The sequence below is a fragment of the Pangasianodon hypophthalmus genome, chromosome 12 (assembly GCF_027358585.1).
Source record: "Pangasianodon hypophthalmus isolate fPanHyp1 chromosome 12, fPanHyp1.pri, whole genome shotgun sequence".
NCBI lineage: Eukaryota > Metazoa > Chordata > Actinopteri > Siluriformes > Pangasiidae > Pangasianodon > Pangasianodon hypophthalmus.
In genome coordinates, this window is record NC_069721.1 from 20,384,168 (window position 1) to 20,397,382 (window position 13,215).

The 13,215-nt window shown below is 38.3% G+C and overlaps 1 protein-coding gene across 11 annotated transcripts in view; it reads left to right on the top strand.

The window, feature by feature from the left end:
• The window catches only part of ryr2a (ryanodine receptor 2a (cardiac)), a 180,298-nt gene that overhangs the window by 147,733 nt on the left and 19,350 nt on the right, over nucleotides 1-13,215 (top strand). For 7 of the 11 annotated variants that reach the window (XM_053238392.1, XM_026915121.3, XM_053238393.1 and 4 more), the window contains 17 exons: nucleotides 57-108; nucleotides 243-293; nucleotides 681-780; nucleotides 1,930-2,009; nucleotides 2,144-2,220; nucleotides 2,310-2,383; nucleotides 3,920-3,937; nucleotides 6,531-6,611; nucleotides 7,610-7,698; nucleotides 8,146-8,274; nucleotides 8,957-9,061; nucleotides 9,202-9,283; nucleotides 9,489-10,291; nucleotides 11,109-11,612; nucleotides 12,260-12,333; nucleotides 12,567-12,714; nucleotides 13,051-13,137. In XM_053238392.1, coding sequence (XP_053094367.1) covers nucleotides 57-108; nucleotides 243-293; nucleotides 681-780; nucleotides 1,930-2,009; nucleotides 2,144-2,220; nucleotides 2,310-2,383; nucleotides 3,920-3,937; nucleotides 6,531-6,611; nucleotides 7,610-7,698; nucleotides 8,146-8,274; nucleotides 8,957-9,061; nucleotides 9,202-9,283; nucleotides 9,489-10,291; nucleotides 11,109-11,612; nucleotides 12,260-12,333; nucleotides 12,567-12,714; nucleotides 13,051-13,137 — 2,554 coding nt within the window. The remainder of the gene's footprint in view (nucleotides 1-56; nucleotides 109-242; nucleotides 294-680; nucleotides 781-1,929; nucleotides 2,010-2,143; nucleotides 2,221-2,309; nucleotides 2,384-3,919; nucleotides 3,938-6,530; nucleotides 6,612-7,609; nucleotides 7,699-8,145; nucleotides 8,275-8,956; nucleotides 9,062-9,201; nucleotides 9,284-9,488; nucleotides 10,292-11,108; nucleotides 11,613-12,259; nucleotides 12,334-12,566; nucleotides 12,715-13,050; nucleotides 13,138-13,215) is intronic. The other 4 variants (XM_053238395.1, XM_053238396.1, XM_053238397.1 and 1 more) reach the window with 1 other exon arrangement.

The window sequence follows — 13,215 nt, forward strand, 5'->3', positions numbered from 1 at the left end:
ATATCATGAGAAAAAACTATCAGTACAAACGCACGTCCTCTACCTGTGTGTTTCAGTAAACTGGAGGAGGACAGCCTTTACATGGCCTACGCTGACATCATGGCCAAGGTGAGAATTCATACTGAGAAGACTAGAAATAAGTGCATGAGGAGTAATTCAGTACACTGAGTTCCAGCACTTTTATCATTACTCATCGTACAGGTTCTCCTGACATGTTTTATTTTTCTGTAAATTGTTCACAGAGCTGCCACGATGAGGAGGAAGACGATGAAGAAGAAGTGAAGAGTTTTGAAGTAAGCATGGGATTATATTGTGATTTCAAGCACTGGGAGTGGTTTGGGTTGTAGAGATGTATTTACACTTTAGGAACCTCTGGCTATATGTGTCTCAGACCTGTCTCACTGTCTCAGTGATCAGATTTCAGTCTCTTTTAAATATACCTGGATTTGAATGTGGATAATCCCTATCCAGGTAGAATGCAATACTCAAGACACAGCAGATGGTTAGCCGTAAACAGGATCTATGATATGGCTATGGGAATATGGACTGTGTAATACACTTTATAAACAATAAGGCTTATAGTCAGTAGCAGTCTGGGAACTAAAAAAAAAAAAGGACGTAGAGGATAGTGATGTCATTTCCTTTTTTCCTACCTACTTTCCTTACTTGCTTACTTACAGGAGAAGGAGATGGAGAAGCAGAAGTTGCTCTATCAGCAGGCACGGCTCCATGATCGCGGTGCAGCTGAGATGGTGCTGCAGACCATCAGTGCCAGCAAAGGTACACCTCTAATTAACTCTCACCACATGGCTTTATATCAGTAATTCTGTAACAAATTCAACATTTGCTTAAAGCAGTAATGCACTGCTATGAGAAATAAGCATTAGGAACATTTTTTTTTTTAATTATTAAAGGCTGGCATTATCAGCAAAATTACTATTACTTTTTTAAAAATTAAATTATTACTTAAATAATATTCAGATTTTCAAATGATGCTCACACGTGTATTCAAAATGACATGCATGACACAGCAGATTAAGCCTTTGTCCACTGCATAGTGTGTGTGTGTGTGTGTGTGTGTGTGGATGTACAGTGTGTTAAGCGCTATAAAGTAAAGTAGGATGACTACTTTGTTCAGAGGGCAAAATAGGGTAATAGTTTTTTAAAAATTGTATTTTTTTAAATTTTATTTATTTATTTTTTTGCTAATTCAGTTTAAGTCTTACTGTCCCAAAATGTAAGCACTGCACAGCAATAGCTACTCACTTAAATGAAAGGATAGCCATATACTAAAAGAGAGAATGGTTTAAAAATATTTTATTTTGCTAAATAAACTATATTGGTGCCTTTTTTTTTTTTTTTTTTTTTTTTTTTTTTTTTTTTGGATGGTGAAATGTTTGGTTGGCTTCGTGCCATCAGGAGGGCTGAGGTGACAAGTCTGTTCAGTTATTGAATGCTCCACAACAACGAGACAAACAAAGCTCAAATTTCATACGCCGATAGATAACTTTGAAGATTTTACTTTGAAAGATGCCATGCAGCGTTTGTTGATATTTTCATTATTTTCTTTATATGAAAGCTATTTTTGCTCAGTAGTCAGACTGTAGATGACGACGTCATCACAAGGGGTGCTGAACAAACAGGTTGCACTCATTACTCACAAATTATCTGGAAAAATGTTGGTAGAAGCCTGAAATAAAATTAGTATAACACATTTGTAAAGAAAATTTTGAAATTATGTGATCATTGTAAGTCTGTAGAAATTATATACTGTATTTTTAAAGCAGAAAATAAACTCTAAACAGAAGAGCGCTCAAACAACTTCATGACTAGAGCTGAGAACCTTGATCTTATACATTCTGTGAGTGTTTTGTCAGTCATATCTCTACAGTGCCAGAGGTTGTGTCTTTGTTCTGACTGTGTGTGCAGGTGAGATGGGGCCGATGGTGGCGTCCACACTAAAGCTGGGCATTGCTATACTGAATGGTGGAAATTCCACAGTACAGCAGGTAAGGCTATGAACACGTGTGGGTGTTGTTTATAGAAGTGGAGCTGTTTTTTTTTTTAAAAAAGCTCACCTTCCGTGACAGAAAATGCTTTACAGCTTTCAAACAACTACAAATGAATAAATATCCACTTTTAGAAAATGCTGGACTACCTGAAGGATAAAAAGGACGTAGGATTCTTCCAGAGCCTGGCGGGACTTATGCAGTCTTGCAGGTAACTTTATCACGAAACACTTCTGGTGAATTTAACATGCTATTGTCATTTAGCTCAATAAATATCTGTCTGTTTTGTCTTCATTCCAGCGTTCTAGACCTGAATGCTTTTGAGAGGCAGAATAAAGCCGAGGGTCTGGGCATGGTGACAGAAGAAGGCTCAGGTATGTTTACAAAATGGGAGAAAAATCAAACATAACATCTATTCTAATGTTTAATATTCTGTTTGTCATAGCAATATCCAAATAATCTGCTTTATAACTCATTTTTTTTTTTACTTTTATATTTCTAAAATACAGTGTTGTAAATTGGCCACTACTCCAAGGTTTAGTATTTACACCAAAACATGACCTGTGGTTATTCTCATCTTTTACGGTTGTCCATTTTTCTGTCTTTTCTATGTCAATATTATTTAATATTGATTTGATTTTTACATTATTCAGCCATGATGTCTACATTCACTGTCATGATTTTTAATGTTTAGCGCAATTGCGTCTTTGTATGACACATATTTAATTTCATTTATTTTATTTTGCGATGTGTGTGTATGAGTGTCCATATAGCTGTTAGATCAAATGGATGTTTGTTCTGCTCTTTCACACCTGTGACCATTTACACTTCACAGATCAGATTGACTAATGCTAATCCAAACGTCCAATACTTGTTTGACTTTGAAAGATGTTTATGAATTATTGAAAATGTTAAAATGATTTTCATTAAGGGTACCATGACAAAAAAACTCTGTAGGACAATAAATGCTAAAAAGTTATTGAAGGAAGATAGTATTTAGGAAAGGTTTTACACAGCCTCTTTTTGGCATTTATTGTCTTTACCAAATCATTTTATTGACTTATTTTTAAGAAATATGTCTTTCAGTTTGACAAGATCTGTTTTGTTTCATTGTTGTCTCAAGATTGTGTTTAAGATTTCTTTTCAAGTTGAAAATGAAGCTTAATTTTTCCCTATTGTTGCAATTTGTTTTGTTTTCCATATTCTTTTTTGTCATAATACCCTTCTATTAAACCGGAGGCATGTGCTGTCTTTTACTGCTCTATCAACAAACCTCTGCACTTTCAATTGGATTCAGTCAGCTACGTTCCTGCTAAATTACAGCGGTGTTCACATAGTGATAAGAATGAAACCACTAATTAATTAGGTTTGAATGCCACTTTGTGATTGTTCAGTAATCAAATTCTCAAATCTAGTTGATCTAGTTATATATTACAAAATTGTTACATGAAATACTTTTGAAATTCTGATAATCACTATTTTATCATTTATTTATACTGTTGTATCTTAGGAATCGATTTAGATAGTGGTAGTTTATAAAAGCTTTGTTTTTTTTTTTAAATTCTTCAGTATATAAGTTATAAAAAAGTACATTAGGTGCCAAAGCTATAGTACAAAAGTTGTATATTGTAAGAATTATTTTCAGCAATGTCCTTAATTCGTAAACTGACTTTTAAAAATTGACTTTTGGCATTTCTTGTGCTTTCCAAGCTGGACACCGGCCCTATAACATCCACATCTATTGTTCAGAGTGATTCATAAACCAGAACGCTGATGATTGAATCCAAGTTCATCTCTTCCCACTCAAAAAGAAAAAAAAAGTTGGACCTTGTAATGTTTGACCTCTCACTATTTTCTTTCCTTTTTCTTTTTTCTTCTTTTGGGTTCATGTACTGTCTCCCCCTCCTCAGTCATCACCCATGAGCGTGGTAATTATGCACTTCTGCCATTTTGCTGTGATTTAGCTTTGTGTCCTCTCTGTTCAGGTCCTGAGCCCTCCACGTGTCCCATATGTAATCAGTCCACATCCTCTCTTTCTTGTTCTCCCTCTGACCCTCAATCGGCCCCTTTAGCAACCCCTCCCGGTCCTCCCTGAGCTCGATTAGCACCTGTTTCTCCACTGTTTCTCTTACAGCACTTTTCCACCCACACAGTGCCAGTGCTGGTGCCGGAGTCAGAGACAAACGTCACAAAATGTACACTTATTTCTACTTAAAAAAGATCCAGCTCACAGCAATCTAAATCTGTTCTGAACTTGACTGAGAAACTGGTGATGTTAGGAGCTAGGGACGGGGCCGTTTTTTTCCTCAGTTATAATGTATTTAGTGATAATATTACTGTCTTTAAAAAAAAAAAAAAAGAAAGACAGATGTGTACAGTGAGGATTATTTTCAAAATAATAAAGATTGTGGAAAACGGTGACTCAATTGTCCATGGGAAAAAAAAGAATAAATTAAATACTCGTGCTGAAATAAACATCTGTTGCAAACATGTTCTCAAAGCCAGAAGGAAAAATTCTCAGGTGAACAAAGGACATGATCTGCCACAGTTGTTCTTTTTTTTTTTTTTTTTTTTTTTTTTTTTTCAACAGTGCTTTAGGGAACCACAACATCTAATTTATTATTTGTTCGACATTCAAACCGGTGGAAACGCAGTCTGGTTGTTTTAAAAGGTGACCTGCAGACAGCAGCGGCTCTGACACCAGCGCCGGCTCCGTGTCGGGGGAAAGGCGTATCACAGGACTACCCTGTAGACCTGTAGCCAATCACGCACTTGTTTTTGCCTCCCTCTCAGGATTTGCACAGTTTCTGGCACGCTCGATGTAAGAGCAGTTAGGTGTTTTGTAGTTTCCCCTCCCCACACCTCCTCCGCTGCGTCCCCGTGTTCTGTCCCTGCTCCCTGCCGCATTGGCTGCGTGTTTCAGTGCTGTATTCCTCTCTGTAATCTCTCCGTGTTGCGTCTCTTTGGACTCTTGGCTTCCTGGCTGCGCTGATGTGACAGCTGACTCCGTAGCCCCTCCTCCTCTAACTTTCTTCCTCTTCTTCTTTCTCCTTCCTCCTCCGTTTCCACCCACTCTTCCTCTTTGACGCTCCAGGCTATTTAGTCTGTTCTGTGGCGTACTCATTGTTGTTTTCATTAGTTTATTCACTTTTTTTTTCGTTTTGTTTTTTCTGGAGTGACAGTTGTTTGATTTGGTTGGATTGTTTCTTGATTTATGCTGTTATCTGATGATCGGTGTTGTGTTTTTATTTGAAATTCTTTTGTGTTCTCCATCCATGTTTCCGTTTAGTGGTTCCATTTTCCAACACACTTCTAAAAGTGCAGTTTTACACTCGGACAGTAACGAGAATGATAGACCAGAGGAAGTCTAACCAAATCAAATGTTTTATCCACAGATCATTTTACCAGGACTATGTGATCACTACTGTGTATTAACAGTATATTACTATTGTTGCATAAGTGCATTGTTAGATGATAAGCTGATAGAATTGTTGACGTAAATAAGATGTGTTAGTTGTATGCTTTGTTGTATAGCAGTTATGAGGTAGAGATGCTATGAAATTGCAGCGTGTTTTTGTAAGGCTTCTGTTCTGGTTTATCATCAGATTAAAATAAGCCTGAAAGTGCATCTTATTCTGAGATTCTCAGCAAAAACATCAAAAACTAATCAGCATACATATTCACAAGTTGTTTTTCTTTTAATTGACCCTTTGTTCTGAGGGAAACAAATAGAAAATTTCAAATTGCTCATGTGAAGTGAATCTAAGCACTTTCAGGCTTAGCTGAAGTGTAGCTGTTGTGAAATGATCTAGATCTGTGCTCATTGTTGTCAGAGTTTTATATATTGTAATCGAGGTCATCTCAGAATCACCCTTGGCCGGGGCTCCCACATTCATTAACCATGGGAAGCCTTCCGCATGGTTAACGCAGCATTTTATCCCAGCAGTGTCTCTACAGCGGCACACCTACCAGTCTAACCTGTTAGCATTTCCGTTGGCTATAAAGTTCAAACCTGTGCTGTACCTGTATTAAAAAATAACATAAGCGCAAAAACTAAAGAATCTCCTCCGACACCAAACGTGCTTTGGCTTATTAACTACATTTGGGCTAAAGAGGAAATGATGTCATTTTCCCCTCGAAATATGCTTGTATATCCACAGAGTGGTGAACACAGCTATTGATTGCAATGGAACCAACAAGAAGGCAAAGCTGACACTGCAATTAATAATTATGTCTTTTTTTAAAAAAATAGAAAGCCTGTGTAGATGCCATTTTATCTGAGTTGTGGTTATTGTAGTGCTCTGAGAGACATAGGAACAAAATGCTGCTCAACTCCTTCCATTATCTATATGGTTTTACGCTCTCTGATAGCGAGTAGTGTCCCCCATCAGTGTGTGTGCGTGGTTGTGTGTGTGTGTGAGGGCTATGCTGGACCCACGTGCCTCTCTCAGACGTTGTAGCTGTGTGGCATTGGTTTCCATGCCGACTGTAACACGCGTGTGCTCTGGTCCGGCCGTGCAGGCGAAAAGGTGATGCAGGATGACGAGTTCACCTGTGACCTGTTCCGCTTCCTGCAGCTGCTCTGTGAAGGACACAACTCGGGTGAGGAAAACTCCACTGGCTCTTTGGCCAACGTTCCATGAGACCATCATATTCTGGTCATTACTTTGCAATGTTCTGTCCCCTTAACTAAGGTTCTGTTTAATTATTATAGCAGCACAGTTATAAATTCTATTTTAAATTTGCAGTATATCATAAACGTATTTGTCTCGGTTATCAGCAGTGTAAATATTTATGGAAACAAAGCTCCGCAATTTCTTCCCAGGCTTTGGAGTTCTCATTTTGAGTAGCATGTATTTCACCATATTACTCCCTTATGACCTTCTTGTAGTCTTGCTGGTGTAAATGCATGCCAGTCTGGGAAAACTTGTTAGATGCTGCTGTGGGTGAATTTAGATAAAAATGCCAAAAATGGTGAAAACTCAGTTTTTGGCCAAAATTGGGTTTTTCACCCCATAATTGTCTATAACCTAATGTGACTATAACTTAACATTATGAAACCATCATTATATTTCAACAAAACAATTTGGAAATGTTCTTGTTTGGATTTTAATCTTTCCTTATCTTCCTCCGAGTAAGGGGTCAGTCTGCATAAAGATGTCTAAAAACCTGTTAGCTGAATGTGATTTTCTGCCTAAAGAAAATGTCATGCTTTAATGAAGCTGCTGGATAGTGACATGACAGTGAAACATACGTAAGCTTAAACAATTCAGTTTTTAATCAGATACCGGCTGTTAAGATGTCTGTGACATTCCTGTGCCACAGTGGGGATGGTATCTTCATGTGCATTGAGGACACCAAGTTGCATACAGAAAGATTAATGTTGGAAAAAATCATTTTAGTATGAAAATATATATAAATATGAAAATTTTCTTTTGTACATTTGATATCCCAGGAAACAGAAATGAACCTTTTCTCCTTAAAAGGAACGAAACATTTACATGTGCTTTGCCTTGAGTAATTCAAATGATGCTGTAATGATTGTGATTGTGCTTTGCTTGTCCAGTAATTGTTTTCATGAAGTGTGTGCCATACTGCAGATTTCCAGAACTACCTGAGAACACAAACAGGAAACAACACGACTGTCAACATCATCATCTCCACTGTGGACTACCTGCTTAGAGTACAGGTGAGAAGCTGCAGGTGGCAATGCTGTACGGTAGTAGTGGTAACTAGAATGTCGGCCTTTTTTTTAAAAAAAAAAAAAAACACTACATACTGGAACAAAAAGACGGTCAGTATTTTTGAATGTTCACATGTGTAGTCTTGGTTGCTGAAGGACCGAGTGTTTTACCCACAGTTTTACCCGAGCTATTTATTAGCTGTAACATAATCTTCAAGTGTTACAACTTACATTTTTCTAGCAACTCTTTTTATGATGCAGTATATGATATCTGAAATTTTAGAATGAATTTTAATCAAACTTTTCTATTCAACAGCTGTGTATTGGCTGCTAGCTTACACTCATTAATCATCAGCCATGTTGGGAAGATAATTTTGATTGTAGTCATTTTCAGGCCTTCATGAAAATTGCCATGTACCAATGATTGTTAATTATGATTTTTAATTTCTCCAGGAGTCCATCAGTGATTTTTACTGGTACTATTCGGGGAAGGACGTGATTGATGAGCAGGGTCAACGTAATTTCTCCAAAGCTATAAATGTGGCTAAGCAGGTCTTCAATACTCTTACGGAGTATATTCAGGTACTTTTTTTTTTCCAGATATGATGATGTGATGGTATCATTTTTCTTCCTGACAGACTTGGATGTAAATACATTCTTTTTTCTCTCATGCATCTCACACTACAGAGCACTGTATTATCTTACTGATTCAAGACAGCCTTTTTTATTTTAATTTACAATACTGACTGAGTTAGCGAAATTAGCACTAAAAGGCATTGCAATTTTTTTTAAGCTAAAAAATGCTATCACTTTGCAAAAGGTATTTAGGAGTAACTTTAATGAATCTCTAAATTGGCTTAGCAAGCAAAATGCTTAGTAGACTGTGAAGGTAAAATGGATCTCTGCCAACTTGCACTTCACTTCCCGAGCACATGTGCTTGATCTTCCAACTGCTAAAACAATGTCACCATCATCATCTATGTAATGGCATTTTTTAGCTTCAGGCTGCATTACCCAACATTCATTTTCTGTTTATACCATTCAAAAACACACTAGCTTGCCAGGTTTTGTGGAACATCTAGGGTTTATGGAATGATATGTAACTATAAATAAAGTATGAGTAGTGTAAGATATTTGTGGTAAATATTAGTAAGTGTGTCAGATCCTTTCCCAGTTTAACCTAATCTATTCCAGGACGAGCAACCCTAAAGCCTCAGTGCAATGATTAGAAGCCCGTTGAGGTTTTTGTCATGTTTTGGTACAGGGTCCTTGCACAGGGAACCAGCAGAGCCTGGCACACAGTCGCCTGTGGGACGCTGTGGTCGGGTTCCTCCATGTTTTTGCACACATGCAGATGAAGCTCTCGCAGGTAGGCATCTGATAACTGCAAACTGGAACAAGCGGAATCATGTTAACCTCTCATGGATCAATATGTACGTAATCTCCTGCCTGTTTGTAATGATGCAAAACCAGTGATGCTTTCCCCCTCATACCTGCTTTTTTTTTCAGGATTCAAGCCAGATTGACCTCCTGAAAGAGCTCATGGATCTGCAGAAGGACATGGTGGTAATGCTGCTCTCCATGTTAGAGGGTAATAATCCATGAGCTATTCCATTCAGTCTGCTCTACTTTAGTTATGTTATGAAAATATCTCCACGTAGCATTATTAAGCCGTAAATTTAAAAAACATTTAAAAGGAAAAGTACAGTAACAACTCCATCATGATATTAATGCAATATTTTGAAAAAAGAGATGCTCTAAATAAAAAAAAAACAAATAAATGAATCTTTCCACAGGGAATGTTGTGAACGGCACCATCGGAAAGCAGATGGTCGACATGTTGGTGGAGTCTTCCAACAATGTGGAGATGATTCTCAAGTTCTTCGACATGTTCCTCAAACTGAAAGATCTTACGTCGTCAGATGCCTTCAAAGAGTACGACCCAGATGGGAAGGGGGTCATCTCTAAGAGAGACTTTCACAAAGCGATGGAAAGCCACAAGCACTACACACAGTCTGAGACCGAGTTCCTGCTGTCGTGTGCTGAAACGGACGAAAATGAGCTGCTCGATTACGAGGAATTTGTAGAGCGCTTTCATGAGCCAGCCAAGGACATCGGCTTCAATGTGGCCGTGCTCCTGACTAACCTGTCAGAGCACATGCCTCACGATTCGCGCCTGCAGACGTTCCTGGAGCTGGCCGAGAGCGTGCTCAATTACTTCCAGCCTTACCTGGGCCGCATCGAGATCATGGGCAGCGCCAAGCGCATCGAGCGTGTGTACTTTGAGATCAGCGAGTCGAGCCGCACGCAGTGGGAGAAGCCACAGGTGAAAGAGTCCAAGCGCCAGTTCATCTTTGACGTTGTCAACGAGGGTGGTGAGAAGGAGAAGATGGAGCTCTTTGTTAATTTCTGTGAAGACACCATATTTGAGATGCAGCTGGCTGCACAGATGTCAGATGCAGGAGAACGCTCGGCTAGCAAAGAAGAGAACGAGCGGGAGAAACCTGAAGAGGAAACCCCCGACATGGGCTTCTTCTCCATCAGCACTGTATGCTCAGCACTGTTTGCCCTCCGCTACAACGTCATGCTTCTGATGAAGGTGCGATTAATGTTGTTGTAAACGTGTTAATAGTTTAAGGGAGGCTTAAATATGTGAACATTTGGCCATTAGACAGACAAGAGCTATTATCCTATAACCGATGTACCTGGCACTATGCTTTAGGCCTGAAGGAATTTCTAGGGAAGTTATTATTATTAAAATCAATTCTTATATTCACTGTGTTTATGAATTGTGTAATTTTTGGGAGTGTATTTTCTTTAAATACTGTCATCCATGCAAGACATATTTCCCTATAGGTTTAATCTGATATAACTATTTTCAAATAGTCGGAAATATTGGAAGACCGACATTTCATTGGGGCTTTAGGGGATTAAAACTTCTGATCAGTAGAAGTACAGAAGATCTGGAATCCAAAGCAAATTAGTAAACAAACAAAAAACTCAACAGCAACTCAAAATTCATAACAAGAAATTGAAAGCTCTACAGCAAGTAATTAAACCAAAAATAACAACAAATACAGCAAGTGTGAGTCAAAAGCAAAACCAAAATCACAATGGCAAGGAAAAAAAGAAAAAATAGAGATAAAAAGAGGTCAATTTGTGTTCTTAGATACAGGATCCCTGAACTGCATTTTTTAAATGCTGTGTTGTTCAGAATAGTGTATTATTATTTCAAGATCTCATGTCACTATTTTGAGTAATTATCTTATTTTGACTTATTTCTGTATTATAAAGAGTTGTTAAGTCAAAATAACATTGTGGCACTTCAGAAGAAATTCACAATGTCAGGATATATTTGATCTAATGGAAATTTAAATCAAAGTATTATGATCTAAATGAATGCCCTGAAATTTAAGGTGCTGTCCATGAAGAGTCTGAAGAAGCAGTTGAAGAAGGCTAAGAAGATGACGGTGAAGGACATGGTGACCACACTGGCTGCTTTCTGCTGGAGCGTGCTCATGGGGCTGCTGCACTTCGCTTTCAGTGTGGCCCGTGGCTTCTTCCGCATCATCTACAGCAGCTTCCTGGGCGGAGGCCTGGTGGAGGGAGCCAAGACCATGAAGGTGTCTGAACTGCTGGCCAACATGCCTGACCCGACGCAGGACGAGGTGAGAGGTGAGAGTGAGGAGGTAGAGAGGAAACATGCAGAGAAAACATCGCCTGAGGAAGACTTGGCCGACCTCGCAGTGGCTGCGGAAGACACAGATCTGCTGTCTGATATATTTGGACTGGATTTGAGGAGGGAAGGAGGACAATACAAACTCATGCCACATAACCCCAACGCCAGCCTGACAGATTTGCTTAGTACACCCATGCCACCGCCCCCTACGCCCTCACCTGAACTCCGCAGAAGACACACGGTAATAAGGACATACAACACCCAGAATTCTATCTAAAACCCTTACATGCATCACTACTACCATTAACACTGGAGTCAGGACTGTGAAGAAGTGACGGTTTGTCTAAATATTGGTTTAGAAAAATGTCTGACAGCTATTCACAGTCCTTAAAAGTCACCTAAACCTGTTTGGAAGATTTTTTTTTTTTGCACTATTGAATAATTTTCTGGAAGTCAATGTTGTGTTGTTTTGCATTTGCATATTAGTTCATGATTGGCTCTTTTATGACACAACACTACTTGTCTGTTTCATATTTAATAATAACCTAGTGACGTCTTCAGCTCCTTCTGTTCCTAAAACCACTGCACTCACAGCACCGGCACACCTTGATCAATTTGATCATTTAAATTATTTCACCAGAAAGCAGTTTTCTATTTAAAAATCATTTTCTAAAGTTCAAATTATCTTTAATAACATGCATTATTCCCTGCTTTGTGTTGTGAAATGACCACAACTGTGTAACAGTGGGCGAAATGACAGAAATACCAGATCATTTATAATACATGAAGACAAATCAATGAAAGATTGTAGATGCTGTGATTTGCACTTTATTTGTGCAAAATCAATTTTTGAACAGCTCTGTTTTTTTTTTTTTGTTTTTTTTTTAGACGAAGAGTTCGTCATCATCAACTGATGAGAAAGAAGCCACAGACGAGGCCAAGACAGTGTCTGAGAAAGCGGAGTATGATTTTTATTATATATATATATATATATATATATATATATATATATATATATATATATATATATATATGTATAAATATGTATTATATGTATACTATGATCTTTTGACATAGTTGCAGAACATTCCTAACTAGTTTGTACTTTCATGTTCAGTTTTGTGTTATATCTCAGAAGCAAGTAACTAACCTTCTGCTACTGAATAACAGCAGTGAATTTTTGTGTCTGCCACAGAGGAGAGGATGGGGAGAAAAAGGAAAAGAAGAAGGAACTGCCAAAGAAAAGGAAGACTCAGCTCAACCGGTCCTCCAAATCAGATGAGCCAGATCTACAAGAGTCTGCCTTTTGGAAGAAGATCATCGCCTACCAGCGCAAGCTGCTGGTAAGAGAGCCTCACGTGAAACTGCAGCAAAATGATGTCCTGAAGTTAATCTCCAATCCTCTCGTTAAAAAGCATTAAACACTTTCCTCTAAACCACACATCAGCTCACGAGACATGCAGGGTCATTAGACAACCTCCAGATTAGATCAGAAGATGTTAAGGAAATATTGTAAATAGAATGTTTTTATTTTTTAATAGCATTATTTTCATGTCACTCCATTCATGGGAAGGTTCATTCATGGACTTATGGATCATGTCCCACCAAAATGTCTGTTATTTACTTCTCCACTGCTGACAGAGATGATGTATTATGTTTTTCCTTTTGTCCTATTACAGAACTATTTTGCACGGAATTTCTACAACATGAGAATGCTGGCTTTGTTTGTGGCCTTTGCAATCAACTTCATCCTGCTGTTCTACAAGGTAAAGCTGTGCTGTGAGAGCCATGATGCTTTGAGTAACAGGGCAAATCTCACCAGATTTACGGTCTATATCCTGTAT